Here is a 22,980-nt window from a genome sequence, read left to right as displayed (position 1 = left end):
CAGCACCTCTCTTTATTGACTGTTCTTTGCTACTATCATACCAGCAAGCTGCTACAATACTATAAGCACTCCTGTCCTCAGGCTGTTTCATTTATGTTACATTTGATACATAAAATGATCACATTTCCTACTATGCATGTCATTAAAGGCTAACTCCATTCTTATTGTAGGAATTAACTGCTTTACTAATATATCACTGCTGAAACAGAAATGATCTGAGAAGACAAAGTTAGTAGAGAAGGAAATTCTTATTAGAGTAGCTAACAGAACTGGACAAAAATGGAGAAGTTCTGGGGCACAGAAGTATTTTTCTGGCCCAAAGAAAAAAAATATTTCAAAAGGGAGGAAGAAAAAAATAATTCTAGGCAGCACTGAAAGCAGGCAAAGAATAAAAGTAAAACCTTACTAAGATTGCCCATTCAAATCCTGTTTATAACACTTGAAAACAGCAAAACTAGGACTGAAATCAGTCAACAAAATGTGACAGAAAATTTCTGACACCACAAATACACAATCTGCCAGCTGCGTTTTTGATGTCTGATAACACTGCTGTCAAGCTTCTGGCCACAGAACCTCCTAAATAAAATAAAATAAAATAAGGGTAGGAGGGGAGGAAGGAGGAAACACAGGATACATGTGCAGGGGAAAGTCTTAAAGCAAAAACCTACCTTGAAAGTAAAAGTTAACTGAGGCAGGAAAAAGAAAGACCATTTCCTTGAGTGAAAATATTTTTTTCTACACCTCAAACAGTAAATCAGCTCAGTTTCACTGAAGGAGGCATAAGCTTTTGTCTATGTAGAAATAGAAATTAACTGTTAATTTTCTACAAGCAAAGAGGCAGTTGGTCTGTTTTCTGCTACATGATATATCAAAGACTTGAAAAAATACACATTTAAAGGATAAGTATTTCCTTTTCCTCTACACAGTAAGCAACAACAGCAGAATAATAATTTCCGCTTTCAGCTCCACCGCTAACAAAATTTTCCACTCTCCTATCAGCTCAAGATGTTCCTACAGTTCTGGTTCCTAGCTTGTTCAATTATCTTGTAATCTAGAATATTTCTAATCTCCTAAGAAATGTATTAAATTACTACTTGCAGGTATCAGATGTAAAAGGATCTACCAAGTAAGTCCTTCAATTTCTCCACTCCCCTTCCTCCAAGAGAAGCTAAGAAATTGCTTTTAAGCTTTCTACATTCTGTGATGCCAAAGCAAAACCATATTAATAATTTGGTAGTACGATTATCCAGAAAAACATTCCAAACTTGCAGATCCTGAAGCTCTGAAAGTTTCCCCTCCTACGAATGTGTGCAAGAGAAGCCATTCAGTAGAGAAACTTATAATTAATTTTTCAGTCTAAGACTAACATACACAATTTTCTGAATGCATCTTGAATTGCTATGCAGAATTTTGCTTTAAAAAGGAAAAGAGACCATGGAGAGCAATAAACATTCTAGAAATGGAAACATCCTACAGACTGTACTCAGGTAGCTATTTCAAGTTGTTTAATCACCTGAGAACCAAAGCAGTTTGTTACAGTTTTTCTAATGGATTTTAATATGTCAGTGTGTTTTCCAGAAAGCCAGTATGACCAGCTTAGGATTTGCAGTACAGTACTGGTTTCCCCCTGCTCTGCTTTTTATAATATATGAGAGAGGCTCAGTTTTCTTGGCTTCTGGAAATGTTTCATTGATCTGTTTTTTTCCTATTGGTCCATAAGAAATTATGGATGGTATCTCTGATCATCTAGGGTAAACCAATTTAAGCTCTCACAAAGAACTGCTGAGCTCCCCATGGAAACCAGAGTTCTTTGTCATACATGTATATATTTAACCCCCCCCCCCCCCAAACTACCTAATACATGAAGCCATACCCAGCAGTATCTCTATTATACACAGAAGACAAGATCTAAGGTGTTTTTTTTCATTGTATTTCAGTAAGTAAAATTGAAAGACATGTCAGATAAACCTGTGGATGTCAATATAAACTAAACTAAATAAAACATGGCTCAACAAACAAGTCGTACAAGTTTCTTTATGCTTCTAGACCTCCACCAGTGTAACTTCAAATACTTCTAATTATTGACTTTATCAAGGTGGTTGGATTTTATTTTTTTATAAATGCACTAACATCGTATAGATTTGGTCAAGAAAAGAAATTCTAAATTTCATGCTGACATTAATTACCAATCCGTACACTGCAGTACACATTTTCCCTCTTCCCCACAGCAACCCAATCGACTCCTAGCTACAAAAAGATTTAAGTCTGGAATCACTCTCTTTAATGGCCATGACAAAAAATCTGCTTGATACAGCAGTGAAAATAATCAATCATGTCCATGTCCAAGATCATGGCGTCACCAGGAAGTGTAGCAAGACACGTGGCATGAGGCAAATGACATTACCTCTACAGACACCTTCTCTTAGCTTAGCCAATGTCAAAACCAAAGAGTTTAGAAATCTCGTATTGTGAAACAGCTATGAAATATGTAAACTTAAAAATAAGATGAGCTGATAAAAACTTCTCTAGCAAGACCTTTAAATGGAACATATGGTGAAAGTAATGAAAATTGACATCAACTGAATTAAATACAATTTTAATTAAGAATGAAAACAGCATTATCAGTTCCTCCCATTCTCAAGAAATTCCATTTTGTGCTATATCTCTAACCCCACTTCCTTAAACAAAACAGAACAACTACTGTTCACTGTTCTGGCAATAAGTTCAGATACCAAACAAAAGAAATGTGAAGATGAAAAGACCGTTCCTATTATATGTGCATAAGAAAATATTACACTCTATAGCAAAGGATTTTTAGGAAGACCACCTTAGTTGGCCATCAACTTCCAAAAATAACCCTGTTAGCAACTACTGGATTATTTACTTGTTCTGTGTTTATAGACCATTGCCATAAAAAATTATATATTTTAAATTATATCTGCTTAAAAGCCTCAAATCAAGAAACTTCAAGTAATGTGTTTATCATTATCTTAATGTTTTATACGACAAAGACTTTAAATACATATGAACTTTTCATATTCCGAAACATACTGCAGAAACAATGAGACTGAAACACAGTTTTAAGAACAGTAAAAAACCCACCACATTTACCTGACATCTTACCAATATTAATTTAAACAAACTTTGGAACACACATTTGTCCCCTACAGATACAGAGGCTGAATTTGTTTATCCACATGCAGTATTTCTGTCTACAATTTTCATGATCTGAAGCCATGTACAATGGATGTGTTTAACTGTAAGTTTAGAAAAAGGGCTGATTTTGCCAAGCTCATTTTGTTGACATTTTCTTAGCTTCCTCTTTTAGTAGCTTTTAACTAATACTGCCTACATCACAACTTGGGGAATCTGATCTACTGTTACAAAGGATGAGAATAAAGTAACTCATTCTCCATTTCCTTCCTTAAGGCATGCGTCACAAACAAAAATAACTGTCTCAAAGTTTCTACTATGCAGATTTAACCTAAGAAAGTATCAAAGATGCAATGCATCAAATAGCCAGGGATCATAAGGAAGCAACAGAAACTAGTCTGCAATCATAATAATCATGTCATCTTCTGTTCTGGCTTTCAGAATTTACAAGACCAGCAAGGGAAATGTATTAGGGGGAAATGACAAAAACAAAAAAACCCACACAACCAACCAACCAAACCAAACGAGATTAAAGCACGGGAATTCAGGATACGGCTCCTGGCCAATTTTCTATCCAGCAGGTTTTGAACTGCGCTAGTGCTGCCAGCCTTCCCAGTTAACTCCAGAACTATGCAATTTGGTAACAAAACACTTGTGAGAGCACAGTTTTACCAAGCAGTGCCAAGACAGAGATAATGTGCTCTTACTTAAAGTGAGACAGTGAACTGTTTTTGAATGCAATAAAAACTAAAACAATCTTTAGCTACATCTGCCAAACAAATGAAAGACTTATGAAAAAGTCTTTTACATGATTTAACAGGATACAAGTAGCCAAAGATGAAAAAAAAAGCCCACTATGTTATAAGAAACAGTAAGTTCAGGCAGAAATCTAAAATAGATCCATTTTACAATATCGATGGCAGGTAACTTTGAATTCTCAGACTATATAGAATACAATTCAAGCTCCTTCACTTTTGTTTTCTCTCTTAAGCCAGAGCGATTAGCAAAAAAGATCCTAAGTGATGTACATTTCATTCCATGACACAAAATAAATACCTTAAAAAGAGCACAGAACAATCCAAATAAAAATAAAATAAAAGCCAAATAACTCACACCAAAAAACCCACAACCAAACAAAATCAGAAAAACCACACCAAGACCCACAAAAGCCTGATCTCTTTCCTCCTCAGCTATCAAAAGATCAAATGTTACCAGAAGGTTAAAAAAGAAATAACCGTTCCTCAACAGTTACCGGTAAAGGGAAAAAACTGACTACTTAATAGTTGACAGAAAGGAGTGGCTGGAAAGAGAGGTGGATTCCCTCCCCTCCACCCCCCTCCCCCCCCCATTGTGTTTTCTCTCTTTTCAATTGAAATAGGCTTTCCCCTCTGCATCTCAACTAGGTCTACAACTACTCAAGACCCAGCAACAATGCCCATCAACACATTTCACATTCTGCCTTCCTTTGCTAAGCAGATATAATGCTATGACTGTCAACAAGATATTCAGGTCCCCCCCAAAACACAACTGTCCTTCACATCCACTTTCAGATGTTAATACTTTTTTTTACATAAATAATTCCTCATATACAAATTTCCAAGACAGTCAATTTGTAAAGTGTCTCTGTCTTTGCTCAACCTACTTTTTTATTAACAGACTTTTTTCCTCTTCTCTTCCCCTCCCCCCCCCCCCAACACACCTTGAAACATAAGGTCCAGTTATTTACAGAATCCACAGTACATGCTCTAGTATTAGGAGTGGCCTAAGCAACAAATGAAGTCTTAATCACTCTCAGTTTTGATAAACCTTTTCCAGTTAAACCTACCAAATGAGAGGGAAGCCTGGCTTGTAATTTGCAGCAGCAGAGAGCACACTTACATGCTTCTTAAATGCTCATATTTGAGATACTTAACTTCAAAGGCCTGTTCATTTGACCTCATGGAGTACTGAGTACATGATGCAGCATGTCTAAAACAGCTGATACACCCTCTCAACAACAAAATAGTTATTGCAGATAATTAAACAGATGTAAGAGAAGGGCAGGTCTGGTATCGGCCTTTTCAAATCTCCAGATTAATCTCAACATCACTAGTCCAATTGATGTCAGATCTGCAACCGAGTGCTAGATTGTCTTTCTCCACCATTTAACAGCTTGCAATATGCTGACAAGACAGCTACTAGAGTTGATCTTCTAAATCAGTGATAAGCAACTGGGCATTTCAAGCTAATCTTTCACTGCTTGTAACAACTGAAATCAGTTTGTAAAGTGTTTTTGAAGAATTCAACACCTGTTAGAACTGCAAATACAAATAGGCATAAAATTATGCCCATTTCTGCACCAGTCACTGAATTAATTAGACATGGTGTGGTATGTGATTAACCATGTAAGACATGGATTTTCATTACGTCCTTCGTTTACTCACTGCTGGATAAGAAAATATACTCACTAAAACACATGCAGTATTTTATACATAAATACGTCATTAAATCTGGAACAGAAGGTTGGTTTGGGGCATTGTTGCCTGTTCTTCTGAAACTAGTTTAAGTAGCAAATGAATTGAAGAATATGTTCTTAGTTGACAGGAGTACTAGCAAGGATATTCAACTTTGAATAGAGTGGCAAAACTTTTCCATGATTAAAATAAATAAATAAATGGTTACTTGGGCTCTATTTCCTTTAAGTGTGTGTGGTTGTGTGGCTGGTGCAGGGGGACTGGCAACAGACAGCAATTTAAGAGTTGATAGTTTCTACGTCCTTTTTATCCCCCTCATTTCAAAACAGCTGGACAGCAGACTGTTGAACAGTATGCCTTATTTTATTTTTTTTTAAGAAATTTAATATAGAAAACACTCAAAACTTAGATTTTGTTACAGAACAACATGTTCACGGACTCCAGAGCAAGAAGAGCATCTATAAGGCTAGTCAAAGCCAAATACACTATGGACTTGCAGGAGCTAAAAGCTCGCGTCTTTGATCTCTGCCAAGGAGCAATTGGTCAGTTCTGAAAAATTTTGGAAACTTGCCCTCTGGCACAAAATAGTTCTTCCATGATGTATGCTAGGTCTGAAATTTGACCAAGGAAAACAGATTCCTCTAGGACACCTGTTCGTTGTAAGTCCTCCACAACTAAAGAACAAAATTGAGTCAGACAAGCCTACAGGAACCTCTGCATTCCCTGTTCCTGCATCTCTGCAATGCATCCTTACAAGCCAGCACAGAAACTGATATTCAAGATGACCAAAAAAGTTTCTATATTGTTTCCTTTGCAAAGCCAAATCTTCATTAAAGACTATCTGGTTATCCTAATCTTGATGGGAGAAATTATATTGCCATTGTCAGCCTTAGCTATATAGTAAACCTCTCATTTGGTGTCTCTTGAAGTGCATTTTACCACCAAGCTACATCCCAGGTTAATTAATAGCATGAAACTAAAAATAGTTTGCTGAAATAACTGAAAAACAACTCAATAAAACAGCTTCACCTCCAACAAGAAACAGATTCTTCTGGCACTGATTTTATATGAATTTGTATTTTGGTCTTCACTGATAGGAAGACAAGACCAGAAGCTTCTGCCACCTTAGCCAGTCTTCACTGACAAACACATTAAAAGCACATACCAGAAGCCCTAGGGCAGATTTCCAGTTTGTGCTCTCATCTTTCAGTACTTGTCCCGCTGAAGGAAGTCTGTGTTCTCATTATCAACGCCTGCAAGCAGCTTTCAGAGTCATTACGGTAACTCTTTTCTGCACTGCTCTCATGTCAAGAAAGGGTCAGTTCTTATTTTCAGTGAAGACTTCATTCTCAAAAAGAATTTAGACCTAGGACAACGTCTTAAATGGTTTCGCTCTATATACTTGTGTCCTGGGTTCAGCAGTAGCAGTCATTTTTCCCCTTCTTGGTAGCTGGTGCAGTGCAATGTTTTGACTTTCAGCTCGGGAACGGAGCTGATAACAAGCGATGTTTTGGTTTGGCCAAGGACTTTGTGAGCCTCATGCTCTGCCAGGGAGGAGGGGAAGCTGGGAGGAAGCAGAGACAGGACACCTGACCCAAACTGACCAAAGAGGTATTCCATACCACAGCATGTCATGCCCAGGATGTAACTGGGAGTGAGCCGGAAGGGCTGGGAGTCTGCAGGGTTGGAGGAGGTATCGGTCAGAGCTTGGTCGGGCTGGGGGGGCGAGTTATCGGTCGGCTGGTGGTGAGATGATGTATTCTCTTCCCTTGTTATTTCCTTTATCATTATTATCACTGGTGGTAGCAGTAGTGATTTGTGTTATACCTTAGTTACTAAACTGTTCTTATCTCAACCCGTGAGAGTTGCATTCTTTTCGATTCTCCTCTCCGTCCCTCCGGGAGCAGGGGGAGGGCAAGAAAGGGGGGGGAAGTGAGCGAACGAATTACCTGACTGAGTTTAAACCACGACAGTTCTTTTTGGCGCCCAACGTGGGGCACGAAGGGTTGAGATAACGACAGATCTGACCGGATTAATAGTCACTCATCACAATGACGATTTATTGGCTCTCAGAGTTGTTCTTGTTGATCTCACAGCTTCAGAATGTTGTAACTTACGTAGAGCCGGTATTTGCTGTGTTAGTGTTTATCAAGTATGGGGCCTGGGCTAAGGTTCTTATCTCACTGTGCTTTATGGCAATGGCTTGTAATACGGGTGGGCTCCAGCAGCAGGGCGGGACGGACGTGGCCGTGGACTTGTACCTGGCCGTCCGGCTGCTCTTCACCGTCCCGGCCCTCACCCTACTCTCCATCTTCGTGAGGCTGCGGGGAGCCGAGGGGGAGCGGCCTCGGGAGCCGGCGGCAGCCGAAGCGGCCCGGGAGAGCGGCCCCGGGCACCAAGGGGCGGCAGGAGCGGGGCCGGAGGCCGCGAGGGGACGGCTGCCAGTGGAGGAGGTTGGGGCGGTCGAGGAGCAGAAAGAAGGGGCTGCCGAGCAGCGGGAGAAGGCGGCGGAGGAGCCGAGCCCCGCGGAAGAGCCGAGCCCCGCGGCCGAACCGAGCCCCGCGGCCGAACCGAGCCCCGCGACGGCCGAGAGCGTTTCCCGGAAGCCGCCTGCCGAGCCCCAGGAGGATGCAGGAGACCACGCAGCATTTCCCAGCAAGGGAGAGGAGGAAGAGCCGGACTCAGGAAAAGAGAAGCTGGTGGTGGGAGAGCCGGCAAGCACAGCAGCTACACCAGCCCCAGTGACAAGTACAGCAGCATCGTGTGAGAGTTCTGAAGGTTTTGAATGGCCTTTGGGTGTCCTTGGGACCTGCCTGCTGATTGTGATGGGGATCAGCATGTTGGCACACACACAGACTGTGTTCTACCCACAACCATTTTGTCTGATCTCAAAAGTTAAGCAGAGTCAGGTTTGGGTCTTGTCTGGGGTTAGACGACGATATGGGGGGACCAAGAGATTTTCCCCAAGGCTGGACAGTCATGAGTGGCAGGGTGTGTGGGACAGTATGGGCAACTATGTAGTCCACTGGGTCCCTCCAGTGCTTTGGAAGCGTCGGAGATGGAAGGCAGCTGTATGGAGTCCCCAGCAACAAGCTGCAGAAACTGCTTAAGGGGACAGTGAATTATTTTAAGCCTGGTGGGCCCATGGCACTTCAGGCCATCAGAGCAAAGATGCAACATAGATATGGACTCATGATCGAGGGGTGGACTTAGCAATGGACACTATTGCCCAGGTTATTCACGAGTGTGAACACTGCACACAGTCTCTCCTGCTCTGGAAGGCTGTTACAAGAGATGGAGCCTGACATCATGGACCAGATGGACTCAGCAGCTTTATAGGGACTGGTCCATGCACTAAGATAAGAGTGCACTGAGATAAGAGTGATGGTATACTGAAAATGTGGGATCTGAGCATGACGTGAATGGTATGGAATAAGGGGTGGATAATGTCCTGGGTTCAGCAGTAGCAGTCATTTTTCCCCTTCTTGGTAGCTGGTGCAGTGCAATGTTTTGACTTTCAGCTCGGGAACGGAGCTGATAACAAGCGATGTTTTGGTTTGGCCAAGGACTTTGTGAGCCTCATGCTCTGCCAGGGAGGAGGGGAAGCCGGGAGGAAGCAGAGACAGGACACCTGACCCAAACTGACCAAAGAGGTATTCCATACCACAGCACGTCATGCCCAGGATGTAACTGGGAGTTAGCCGGAAGGGCTGGGAGTCTGCAGGGTTGGAGGAGGTATCGGTCAGAGCTTGGTCGGGCTTGGGGGGCGAGTTATCGGTCGGCTGGTGGTGAGATGATGTATTCTCTTCCCTTGTTATTTCCTTTATCATTATTATCACTGGTGGTAGCAGTAGTGATTTGTGTTATACCTTAGTTACTAAACTGTTCTTATCTCAACCCGTGGGAGTTGCATTCTTTTCGATTCTCCTCTCCATCCCTCCGGGAGCAGGGGGAGGGCAAGAAAGGGAGGGAAGTGAGCGAACGAATTACCTGACTGAGTTTAAACCACGACAACTTGTGATCTTTCAGGCAGATTTCAAAATGGAGCTCAACGTGTTGATTCTTGTAAAGCATACAAGAGTAAAGCTCTAATCATTCAAGATCTCTCTTTAGTCAAGGTCTCACTTGGTCTCAACAACCTGTCCTCTTTCAGAAAAAACAAACAAACAAAAATCATTCCTCTGATTCTCTCTCCGATGAGAAAGAGAGAGGAAATTAAGGTACCAGCTTTCCCTTTCTTGCAATACAAGAAACAGGGGGATGGGGCAGTTAGTCAAATTGCAACAATAAACTCAGCATTCCTAATAAGGAACACTCCTCACACGCATGGGCTGGGAGGTTGCTGGTAAAGAGGAAAAAGAAAATTTGTCTGTGATATCAAAACTACCCATAATTTGCCTGCCAAAAAAATATTTCAGAGAACTTGACATAATTTCCTATTTATAATGCTAAGTCAAGTTTGATCAGAAATTAAACGCTTTGTGACAGCTTCTGCTCACATCTCCCTTTGGAATCCCTTTGGAATCTTTATGAAGTATCCAACAGAGAACACTTTCAGAGGGTGCAAAGGTACAAGACAGAAGAAAATGTTTCCAGTTCTGTATATATGAGTCTTTAAAAATGCTTACCTTTTCTGAATAGTTCTTGAAGGCTCTCTGCACTTTGATTCAAAATTGCCCATACTTCCTCCTCTTGCAATGGCCCTCCCCGAACCTCCAGAGCCTCTGCCAGTGATACATGCATGTTACCTAGGAAATGAGACAGACAGATTTAAGTTATTTTGCCCTTGCATGCAGTATTCAGCTAGTAATAACCCATGTTCAACTTTCAGTCACAAAATAAATCTCTAACATTAAAAGAAACCATCAAATATAAATACTACAAAACTGTGGCAAGAACTTTGAGCATCTGCTACTATGAAGAAGAAAAACTTAGGTTAAAACAACAATGATCCATATTAATACTGTGGAGTACTAAGGAATCAACTCAACAAGGTTGCATGCTATGGGCAAGAGTTTGCTCTGTTTAAAAAAAAAAATAATCCCAGAATGATTAGTAGTTACAGGTTATTAACATAAATCAGCTATTAACTTTATTTTGACAGGCTTAAGTCAAGCTACTGTTAGGAAAGGAAGCTGCTCTTCCAATATATCTTCAAGGGGCTGTTTATACTGTCTTACAACCAAACAGGCAAGCAAGCAAGCTAGCTGTGGAACTGATAGTTATCTCCTTTGTTCAGCTTCTTCATACATTTACAAAAGCTAAGTAAAACAGTTAGCTCCACTCTACATATTGCACCACCAGAAAACAAATAAAGATTTCTTTCTTGAGCTAAAAGAGGTCAGGCCTTAGTATTTTTTCAACAACTTAAAGCATTTTCACCATACCATAATATGACATTCAATTGCCCAAAACCATTTTGAAAACCGAAGAAAGCATCCCTAAATATTCTGAGAAAGTCAAAGCTTCATCATTTCGGTAAGCTCAGGATCCAATGCATCATGGTGTCTGCTTAATTACTCCAGCTGTCTATACACACTAAATGTTCTGAGACTTAGCACTTGCACTAATTTATATTTCTGACTTAGATGCAGCTGCAATCGCTTCTCTCTCTGCTTCTCTCTAAAGCCCAAAGAATAAAATCTTGAGACAGTGAGCTGCAGCAAGAGTCCAAGGTATACTGTCAATCATCAGTGACAAGTTTGTTAGGTCTAAAAGGCCCCAAAATTGTTGCTGAAAATGAAAACCACAGTTCCACAAGCAATGTATATTGGCCCGAGATCAGTAACTGATACCAACAGCTTTAGTTGACCCAACAGTACTGCTGGAAGTTCCTCCCGCTTCCTCTCAATCAGCTATCTGGAGCCTCCCTATCAGCATAGAAACCTGGCTCAGACGTCACTGTCACTCACGGCTATTAATCTAACAATCTGCAAGCAGGAAAGGCTGACTAGTTATATTTCATTTCCAAACTGTCTAGGCAGTTTCATGCCTTCCATGTTTTTTTACTGTCAGATAACCAGGCTCATACAATGGCAATACAAAAGGCTGAATATTCTGCAACTTCTAGCTGAAAACATGGGCTTTGAAGATATTTGTTGAAGTATTACCCAGAGCCTTTTCAGCTGGAATTCTATACTACACTATAAAAAATTACGTACTATTGGCTGCATTGCAGGCCACTTATTTTTCCTTACTTAACAGCTTAACAACTTTTTCTATTCAATTATTCAGCATATTTACTAGGCCAGTTACATTTTCAACAATTAATGTTCAAAAGTCAAAAGATAATGGAAGTAAAAACAGATCCATACCACATTCAAAAGAAAGATGAAATCTGAATTCCCCAAAGACAAAAATACACCATTCAAAATAGAAAGCTAGGGACTTGCTACAGACTTGTAATAAATGGATGAAAAGCCAGAGATAAACATTTTTTCTAGTCAGTATGAGATTCACATACACCTGGCAAAGTGTCTGGTCTATAATCCATACCAGGGAATTTTCTGGTTTCCTTGTACTGTGTCAAATTTCAGTATGTACACCTCTAGGTGTTTGATTCTAATCAAACTGGATTATTCAGATTAAGAGATTTCATCTTCTCCTAGGGACTAAAAATGTATGATCTGAAAATGAAAACTTTCTGTATGAAACATTCTAAAGAAAGTATGCTGAGCACACCACCACCACTTCCGAAAATCTCCCCCCCAGAATCCTTCTCTGCCACTCCCCTTTTGTCCATCCTGCAGAATCATGATTCTTTTTAACTATGATTAATAGCATGGACTGTTCTGTAGCAGATATAAGCTGATTCCCTATTTAACATCACTCCAAAGACCATAAGCATGTCTGCTCAAACTCCCAAACATGCTACATAAACAGTAAAAGAATTCTACAGAAAACACACTTCTGGATCGCAGTAACAAGTGTATGTCAGCCATGCAGACATCAGCTGTAGCAGTAAGATCTGCTTGAATATCACAGATAGCAGTAGCTTGACAAATAAAAACAAGTATCACAACACACCAAACTCAAAACATTTCACATTAATTTTGGAATCACAGAAGCAAATATGTTGGAAAAGACGTTCAAGATCATCAAGTCCACCTGTTGCCCCAGGATGGCCAAGTCCACCACGAAATCACTAAGGGCCTTTACACAGTTTTTGAACACTTCCAGGGACAGTGATTCCACCACTGCCCTGGGCAGCCTGTTCCAATGCCTGACCGCCCTTTTGGTGAAGCAGTTTTTTCTAATATCCAGTCTAAACCTTCCCTGGTACAGCTTGAGGCCATTTCCTCTAGTCCCATCTGTTGTTACTTGGGAGAAGAGACCAGCCACCTCCTCTCTACATCCTCCTTTCAGGTAGTTGTAGAGAGTGATAAGGTCCCTTCTGAGCCTCCTCTTCTCCAGACTAAACAACCCCAGTTGCTCCTCATCAGACTTGTGCTCCAGGCCCTTCACCAGCTTTGTTGCCCTTTTCTGGTCCATGAGAAGAATACAACAAAACATCAATGATTACAAACACAGCCACATGAAAAAAGGCACAAGTTGGGATTGGAGTAGGATTCTAGTTGTAGCCTACCTGTTTTGGTAACTTTTTGGCAACTTTGTTTTGGTAACTATTGCTTTTCCTCCTCAAAACTATCTTCAAGCTGCAGTGCTTGACTGTCACACAGCAAAGAGCAGACCAACAGGTCTGAAGATTAAAGAAGCTTCCATGAAATGGATCTCTGCAATTGAGGAACTGATTGAAGCAAGTTGTAGTGAAGTGTTTTTGGGAAAATGCATGGCCAGCGTTATCCATCTGTACTATCTGTTAGCAGCCAAGTACCATTAATTTAACATGATGAAGCTGACAGTGAAAGTGCCGAGCTAAAAACATACTTCTTCCCCACCAGTTTGTTTGCAATGGATGTTTTTCGCATGGAGAAAGGAGAAATTTATAGGAATGATGATATTTACAATGCACAATTCTTCTGGATTTGCTGTCTCAAATTCTCAGAACCTTCAATGAAGTGTCCGGTCCTTAATACAGAAGCTGAAGTGCTAAGTGATCAAGACGTACAACAGATTTGGTGATGCCTAATGCCTGAAGTTTGGTAAATTGCAACATAATGACAGTACAAAGTAACTTATGTAAGAGAAAAACAAAGTTTTTGTAGAATACTGTATCAAAACCATATGGACTGTCTACCTTCACATCTTAGCTCTCTAATTGCAGCTATGTTCACGGCTATATAACATTGTGTAATGCTCATTTTCCAATTAAATTATAGAATCATAGAATCACAGAATAGTTAGGGTTGGAAAGGGCCTTAAGATCAAGTTCGAACCCCCCTGCCATGGGCAGGGACATCTCACACTAAACTATGTCACCCAAGGCTCTGTCCAACCTGGCTTTGAACACTGCCAGGGATGGAGCATTCACAACTTCCTTGGGCAACCCATTCCACTGCCTCATTACCCTTACAGTAAAGAACTTCTTCCTTATATCTAATCTAAACTTCCCCTGTTTAAGTTTTAACCTGTTACCCCTGGTCCTATTACTACAGCCCCTAATGAAGAGTCCTTCCCCAGCATCCTTATAGGCCCCCTTCAGATACTGGAAGGCTGCTATGAGGTCTCCAAGCAGCCTTCTCGTCTCCAGGCTGAACAGCCCCAACTTTCTCAGCCTATCACCATTTCATGAAGCCCCATCCTTGAAAGCGTTTAAGGCCAGGCTGGATGGGGCTTTGAGCTACCTTATCTAGTGGAAGGTGTTCCTGCCCATGGCAAGGGGTTGGAACAAGATGATCTTTAAGGTCCCTTCCAACCCAAACCATTCCGTGATTCTATAATTTAAAAAGTGCATGTAAACTCCTATTTCTAAGAACTCAGAGAAAGGAAGCTAGGTGATAGCAATAGGGGACAGCAGACTAAGAACAGCAACCTCTTAAAATGCAGGAAAGAAAAGACGGAATAAAGATGAGCTCTCTCTGTTAAGGGTAAACTTTGAGCTCATTTCAGTTGAGCAAAGTGGGGCTAATCCAAGGAGAAAGTATGGGTGGATCTCAGGAAAGCTGAATAGTATTGGCCTGAAATGACAGCACACAAAGCTGTAAGTAAAGGCTTTTCCCTTGTACTAACAGTACCAACCAGTCTGATTCAGATTTCCAAAGATGTTCCTGGCAGTTCCTGTGGTTTTCAGTATATCAAGCTGACTGGCAAAGTGACTGGTATCAGCTGACTGGCTCACTAGTGTCATTGGCAGAGTTCTCACAGGAGTCTTCAGTTCCTGTCAGGCCACTTTCTTGCAATGAGTCCTCTCCCTGTCTCCTCTTCATTTAAGATAGGCATGATCTACTGTGCTTGCATCCTATGCCCTGCTCCTTTCACTCCTTGAAATAAAGAAAGGGCAGATAGAAGAACATGGAAAAATGCACCTACAGATGAGTTCATTTCCTTTATCCTTCGGAAAACATCATGGTGGCATCTTACTATGAAGCCACATGGACACTTAGTTGAAGATGGGATTGCGAGGCTTACACAACTAAGCACATCCTGATTCTACACCTTGCTTTACAAGGTGAGAAGTCCAGGTGCAGTCATGATCAGGAGGCATGACAAAGGGCTAGGTGGTATAAACTCAGCATGAACTGTGAAGGTGTGGATTCCCCATACATACACCCAAACCCACCCACAGTCATAGCCACAGAACATCCAAAAAGGGACATTCACACAGCAGAGAACACAGCACGATGCAGGAATACAGTAGACAAATTAAAACAGTTAACACTGGAGAAGCATATAGAATCATAGAATCCCAGGTTACATGAACATTACTTTCAAGTTGCTTGTACTGGGACAGAATTTATTTCCAAAGGAAAGGATTTACATCATGTGGAGGCAGCTTTTTTTCGCTGGAGGACAAGAGAGTAAATTCAGGTGTAAATCATTTCTATCAACAAGCCCTGAGTGCAATTTCTCACCCTCCACGCCATTCATCCCTAAGCCATGCAGGCAGCACAGTTCTAAGAAAGAATGCTGCTTAAGCCAAAGGCCTCTCCCCTATCTCAAACACTTTCTTTAAAAAGGCTGTTTACGTCATGAGGACCAACTGCCAGCTCCTCCCTCTAAGGCAGACAGCTTATACACTCCCTGATGAGTGGGATGGGTAGTTCTGTCTCTTGCCTGTAAAGCAAGCACACTAACCTCCTTGCCCCTATGCTCTACAGCACCAACAACCTGTGTTAAAAGCACACCATCTATGGAACATCCAGGCAGCACCAACATGGCGCATGAGGTGCTGACATTTTTCTGAGCCTGACATTTTCTCAGTTCGAGGTAAGAGGGAAAACAGGAGCAGCACCTCACACCAAGTAATACTGTCAAAAAGACTACTTACAAAGTATTACTTCCTCCACCACCCCCAAATAAATTGCAGTTTTCAAAACACCTTGCTCAAAATTCTGTTTTTGTTCAACCACCAACATTTTCCCTTATGCATTTTAAATTTGAAATTTAAGTTCTCCAACAGCAACCAAAAATTAGGAAAATTTTAATGGCTTATTCTTTCCAGATTGCATTGAATTTTTACCAGCTACTGAATGAAGAAGCTATTGCTATTATTGTGTTTAATAAAGACTATAATGTCAGTAATTTTGTCAAGTTCCTAAAAACAGCCTGAAAGTCAAAAGCTAAACTGCTTCAACTTAACTGCTGCTTCACAGCTTTGTGTTTTGGTTTTAGTAATACATATCCCTTGCTTTTTAACTTGCCTTCTGCATCAGCATTTTTCCCTCTCATAACTTCAGAGCCAAAAGTTTAAGTCAAAAGCTCTGCTTTAAAAACGTCAGCTAAGATGCCTGCAGTACCTCATACTTATTTGATATCAGAATACATTTCCAAGAAACATGTAGAAGAGCTGCTTTAGTCACACAGTCTATATGCATCCAAAATATTTTCTGCGGTGAAAAAAAGCACCTTATTTCATTCATATACAACACTGCTAAATGAGTTCATCTGTCCCAAACAGGAGCATTATTGCCCCTTTGCTCCACAGGTATACTTAGGCAAAAGGTGGCTATTTCCAAGGAGCGCTTTCCTCCCAGCAGATAAGCAAAGAGCTCTTCCTCAGCCTCTCCTCTCTAAAAAGACAATTCTGTCCAAAAGAACCTCTTAAAAATCACCTTTCTAAAGCCATGATTAGCTCCCTAAAAGACACCTTATTTTTTCTTTTTTTTTCGAAAGCATGAAGTGCTTTCTAAAAGCACTCACTGTTCATGAAACCCAGTGAAACCAAACTGGAGCTATACCTGAAGAGTTTTGAAAGTCTGGCCTCTCCCATTGTAGAGCCTAAGTATCTGCAGTCATTACCATGCCCTGTAATTTCAGAAAGCTGGCATCTCTCCTATTTATTTACATTGACCCACATCTTACACCCCTGAAGAAGACCTGGCACGCATCTATCAATTAGTTTATCCTCAATAATACTGTTGCTGAAACTGCTTAAGTGCAGAACCCTGGAGCCAAGTTAGAAAGCTTGTGCTTCAGTAGTCTTTGAAACCTGATTTTCAAATATGCACATACTTGGATGTGTGCACATAAAATGTGGTTTCCTATAGCTGCAGGTCCAATTTGCATAGACTACTCAGAAAGCAAGGAATTATTTAAAAATATTCAAGTCAAGCACACAATCAAGGGAAATATACAAGCTAATCAAGTCCACTATGTTTAAGTAATATTTATTTTTTTTTTAGAATCCTGCTCTAAAGTTAATTACTGCACATTATTCTCATTTGTTGTCTTGAAGGATAAGAAAACAAACCTTTGTGCCATGACCAATTTTTTCCACTTCTCCTATAGATACGAAGAGGGGATAAAAAGCCCCACAAGATGTAAATCCCATCTCCCTCCTCTAAATAGCTGCCAGAAGTTGTGTGAATCTAAGCTTTTGCAAAAACAGATACTTCTGTGGCACTTTTCACTCAATCATCCACCTGATAAGTACTATTCCTTCATTTTGGAGAGGTCAGCAGAGAATAGTATTACCACCCAAGAACTTCACCACATTGCGGAAGAGATTAGCTTCTTCCACTCCTATTTTTCCTTCCATGTTCTCTTTTTGTCTTCTGCAGGCAGACAGGATGAAATGTCAGCAAACAGTCTCATGCTTCTGGACTTATCTTCAAACTATAACAAGAGAATTTCTTTAAATTTGCATCTCCTCTTCAAACTGGGAGCTTGCTGCTTGAGCTCAAGCCTCCTAAGTAAAGAAAAAGAAAGTAGCTCAAACCTGTGATAAAACACAAAGAACACAAGGGCACTCCCAGAAGTATATGGCACTGTTGGCCTTTTATTTGAGCATAGTGATGCTCTCACACCCACTGTAACAGATGAGATATTAGCATTTCTCCTTCCAAAGCCCTAAATCAGTCTTGTATTCCCATGTCTGGAAGACAGAAGAATGTGACATTGAGAGTCTTGGCTCTCACCTCCAGGGCAACCAATATTTATTTTACTTGAGAAATGCTTTCTTTCCTTCCTGGAAGGTGGAAAGAAATCAGCTTTTAGCATTCGACTGAACTTACAATGGAAGACAAGCAAGGGTTATTGCTGACTCCTTCCCTTGCTCTTCTGTCTATCACCAGAACCAGATAAACTTGTTTATCTGAGGCTTCGTGCAAGGCAAACTAGTAAATCCAGTCCAAAATGTATATAATAATAACGAAAGTCATGTTTTCTAGGCAACTTTTATACACCAGGGTAGCTGATGTTTCACATCTGATATTAAAATTTTATTCAGAAGAATATATAATTATCACTACAAAGTAAGCTTAATCCACATAAATCAGGGCATGACTCTTGTATCCCTCTCAGTTTAATTGCCAGTGTAACATCCTTGGGCAACTCCCTTATTTTGCTGCTGATCTGCTCCACCTTGGAGAGGTACCTCTCCTCGGTGCATTTCTCACACTTGCAACATTCATTTTAATTGCTAAGTAGCAAGAGAGGACCTGTGACTAAGACAAGCTTTATAAATGGAGAAGCAGAAATTTCAGGATTGCAAACCAGCTTGGCAACAAAAATGCTTTTCAAATAGCAGATCAACCAATAGTACCCTTATTCACATATAGCAGATGAAATTCTTCTAGACATGAAATAATCACAAGCAAAATACATACTGACAACATAACTTCATGATGTAGTGATGCACTGTCTATCATACAGCTTCACTTATGACAGACAAATTTCAGACTCTGCAGCAGTCTTAATAAAGATGCCTTCCTTGGCATCCTTCCATCCAGCGTTTTTTCAGTGCCCAGTGACAGCAGTGCTCTTCATGAAGTACACAAGGGTACACAACTGTTGCTAGGTCTATGTGGGTAACATGCATTGTTACCACAGCAGGGACACACTACCCTGAGAGAAATTAAGAATGGCACCTCCAGCTTTAGTCCAGCAGTTACTCCATTGTTGCAAATGAACTATGCATTCCTCACATACTATGAAAAGGTCATGTGAAGTCTGGCCTCATTCACTTGCAGCTTTTAGCAGAGCTGAAGAGAGAATGAAAGCTGTGGTCAGAGGAGGAGAAACAGTAGCACGCACACGAGTTAAATACCACAGAGTCACTAGGAAGCATTATCCTGTCAGTAAGTACTACTTCCCACCATCTGCAACATTTCAAAGGTATCTGCAAGTAAGACGATCAGGCTCTGATAAGCAACACAAGTAAGTAGTGGTAATTGTACAGAGTAACTGCTTTTTCATATCACACAAAGACAATTTTCTTCATAACAACCCCTGTGTTTGAGAACAATAATGCTCAAATGTTTAACACCAAGATATAAATTGCCACAGACTAGAAACTCACTGACTCTACAAGTAAGTTTCACTGATTTAACAGGAAAAAATTAAGCCAGCATTCCTCAACAGATAACTTCGCTAATGGATAAATTTACTCTAGAGTGGGTTTTTAAAAGCTTAGCTTAAGGTCTCTCCTGTGGTAATGAAGTCATTTGAATTTTACTGTATTAGATAAATTCTCCAGTACTGAAGGGTTCAGATGCTGACAGGTTATAAATCCTTACACTCACAGTAACAGAGGATGGTACCTTGCTTTAAAAATGTCTCTTCTCAGCATAACAGCCCCTTGCAGAAACATAATAACCAGTGTAAATGAAGGCAGCACAACCAGATCAGCAAAAAACTAAGCATGATATGCCAACAGAGTAAGAGTCCTCAAATTTCTTAGATATGCCATTAGAAAGTGAACTACAGGAAGCTTTACAGCTTTTTTTTCTTCCTGTTTCTTCTCTCCCCCTTCCCCCCCCCATCAGAAAATTGCTGACTTGCAAATAAGTGCAGAAACATCATGATGTTAACATGCTAAAATATTGGGAAAGATATTTCTAATATCCACCAACCTTAGTAATCAAGAAGAGTGTTTAGGACTGTAGTGTATTTGTAAATCCCTGTTAAAGTCAACATACTCTCAATAAGTATACAGCCTGACCCCATCAAATATTATTTCAAACCCAGATTTTAACCCTATATATATATGTATAACCCAAACCTTCAACAAATGGCTTTTGCTGTTGTTATGATGGGTGACCTGTGGGGTTCACTTTGTTAGATTTCTTCTGCCTGTGGGAGAAGGGTGGGACGGATATGAGAAAAAAAATCCTTGCCAGCCTCATGTGTTTGACTAACAGACATTTTGGAAAAAGAAATTGGAAGAGATCCTTCACAGTGGCATCAGAATAGTTTCTCCACAGCTAGAACAACCTAATGTATGGTACTCATGTGAGAAAAGTACCAGTTTCAGAAACAATTCTGTTGTGGTTTTTACTTTGAAAGCAGCACCCTTGCATACTCATGACAAGAAAGCAATTTGCTAGCAGGAAGTGTAACTTGTGTACTCCATAAAATTCTAGTATCCAGAGGACAATTCATACTAACAGCTACTTCATATGTACTGCCTGGGAAGGAAACAATATCTGACAACAGAATAAAACCTAGCCAAGTGACAGAACAAGTCTGAAAATACCACCTATCTGCATCTGACTCCTCTAGCACTTCCTCCAGCTTTACCATAGGCACATGGAGGCAAAGAAGCTACACTACTACAATACAAGGATTTTTTTTGTTTAAGTACACAGTTCAACAAGAGAGTTAAACTCCCACATGGATCATCCCACCCACCAATACTTCCACTAAACTGCACTTGTAAGTATTTAGTTTTGCTATGAAAAGGAGAAAAACCCCAATAAATTTAAAAGTTACCACCTAGCAGGTGTTCTCTTTGGCTAAGCAGCTGCTACAAACAGTCCAATAGCTTTTTTACCTAATACCCTAGTCTTACGCAACACCTAGCTTTCTTGCCCTTTCTTACTAAAGTCAATCTACATCCTCACTCACATTTTTACCATTTATTACTCTCGGTGAAAACAGTTGATGAGAGTCAACAATTACTGATGGAGATGGACCATCTCCTGAATAACAACACTCTCCCTAGCCATGACCCTGAGTGATGTTTTTGTTCCTGGTGACTGACAGGAACAATTCTGAAGCAGCCCTACAGCTCCGGGTGGAAATGATCATGTTCTCAAACTTTACGGTGCCTGAAGGTTCTACCCATGTGGAGGGTCTATGTTGCATCATTTCTTCAGTCTTTGATGCTCAAGACAGTAATGTTTCCAAGTCCTTGGTAATTCAGACTTCTTTAAGTGACCGCATGTGTTCTACAACATTGGCAACACCACAGAAATTCAGGACTTGCAGCAGTAAAAGAAATGTGCTGGCAACCCAGACACTTATGATTTTTCGTTTCATATTTAGGAAGACAAAAAAAAAAAAAAAAAGGAGCTATGGCATAAGGAACAGAACAGACCCTGAGGTCTGCAGCTGGATGACACCATGGATATCTTATCTGTGAACTCACCTGTCTGGGAGTAAAGCTATTACTCACACAAGTGATGATTAATTCTTATTGTGAAAGTCGGGATTTCTACCCTGAAAAACAGACAAGACAGAACATAGGCCTACATTTCAGCTGTCAAGAACTGTGTACACAAGAGCAGCCGCATCTTTAGGACTAAGGCGTAAGATGAGAGATCCTTACTCATTTATCTGAAAGTTGAAGAAAATGTTAATTCTAGCACAGTAGCAAATATCAAGTCTTATTCTGAGTACTCCATTTTCTTCACTTTTCTGTAGCAGCAATAAAAGTAATTTCATTTTCAGACAGCTCTTAGCTACTTAGACAAGGCATAAGATTTATACTTTTTGTATGCTCAAAAATGCAAGTAAAAAGGTCTGTGATATATTGTCCTTCTGTTAGGTGTGAAAATATATGCAAAGGTTATGCTAACGAAATTTTAAGCGGGAATCAGTGTCTAACTTTAAAAAGCAACTTCATATATTTCCAAGTAAGCACCAAACTCAAGAGAACTACCTCTTCAAAACAGAGGTATCTGATGCTATCCCATTCTCATACAGAGACCCAATCAGGAAATAGGTATGCTCCAAGGGAACACCAGAGATGTGAACAGGCAGCTGGCTGGATTCGACTTGTCCACAGAACAACTGTTCCTACAGAGAGCAATTAGAAAGACAACAAATGCTAAGCTGCTGCCTCAAATGAAGGCAGACATACTAAGGAAAATGAGAAGCACTGTCAAGTGAGATTACATATCTGCCTCTCTGAACTTTTACATAAACCTTCAGGGAGGATGTGCTTGTGAACACCCATGTGAAAAAGAGTGCGTGTGTGTCCCCACACATATATATGTGCATATACACATGCATGCATTATTTTACCACCCGCCTCTAAAATTTATATGTGCATTTGCCCAAACGTGTGTACTTCCTGTACACCAAGCAATTCACTTGTGGCTTAAGTTTCTGCTGCAGGAAAGGAGAAAAACTCTGAAGGACAGAGTTCTAAATGGGCAGGAACACTTATGTATTTTGAGAAGTCAACTACCTGAAAGCCTTGTTAGAGGGTCTCTAAAGCCTATTAAAGGCTTTGGCCAAGGCAGATTTAAAGTAAGATTCTGCAAGCATTTGTAAGACCAAATTTGATACCAGCAGATGGACTACAGCTGTAGTAACAGACCTCCATCTGTCCAGAAACCAGCTCTTCATTCTATGTGTATGGTACTGCAAGTGTAGGGCTAACAAGTCTTAACAGGTAGAACCATTTCCTGAGAAGGAATTCAATGGCATTCATCATCTGTGTATACACCTGTCCTTAAGAGACTCCCACGGCAAGTTCTTCTCATTGTAAGTGAGTAGCTTTCCAGAGAAAAGATAACCTATTTAACTGTTACCTCATGAAAGCACTTAGTTGCTGTTCAAGAGATACAAATGGTGTTTCCCCTTCCGG

General features: G+C 40.5%; 1 protein-coding gene across 1 annotated transcript in view; it reads right to left on the bottom strand.

Annotated features, from left to right (window-relative positions):
- The window catches only part of PTPN13 (protein tyrosine phosphatase non-receptor type 13), a 127,817-nt gene that overhangs the window by 86,604 nt on the left and 18,233 nt on the right, over positions 1–22,980 (bottom strand). Inside the window, exon 2 of the mRNA XM_062623438.1 lies at positions 10,235–10,354. Coding sequence (XP_062479422.1) covers positions 10,235–10,349 — 115 coding nt within the window. The 5' untranslated portion in view covers positions 10,350–10,354. The remainder of the gene's footprint in view (positions 1–10,234; positions 10,355–22,980) is intronic.

The sequence above is a fragment of the Pezoporus occidentalis genome, unplaced genomic scaffold, assembly GCF_034315485.1.
Source record: "Pezoporus occidentalis ecotype Australia unplaced genomic scaffold, CSIRO_AGI_Poc_V1 ctg252, whole genome shotgun sequence".
Taxonomy (NCBI): Eukaryota; Metazoa; Chordata; class Aves; order Psittaciformes; family Psittacidae; genus Pezoporus; species Pezoporus occidentalis.
The sequence above is the reverse complement of the archived record's forward strand: the minus strand, read 5'-3'. Positions and strand labels throughout refer to the sequence as shown.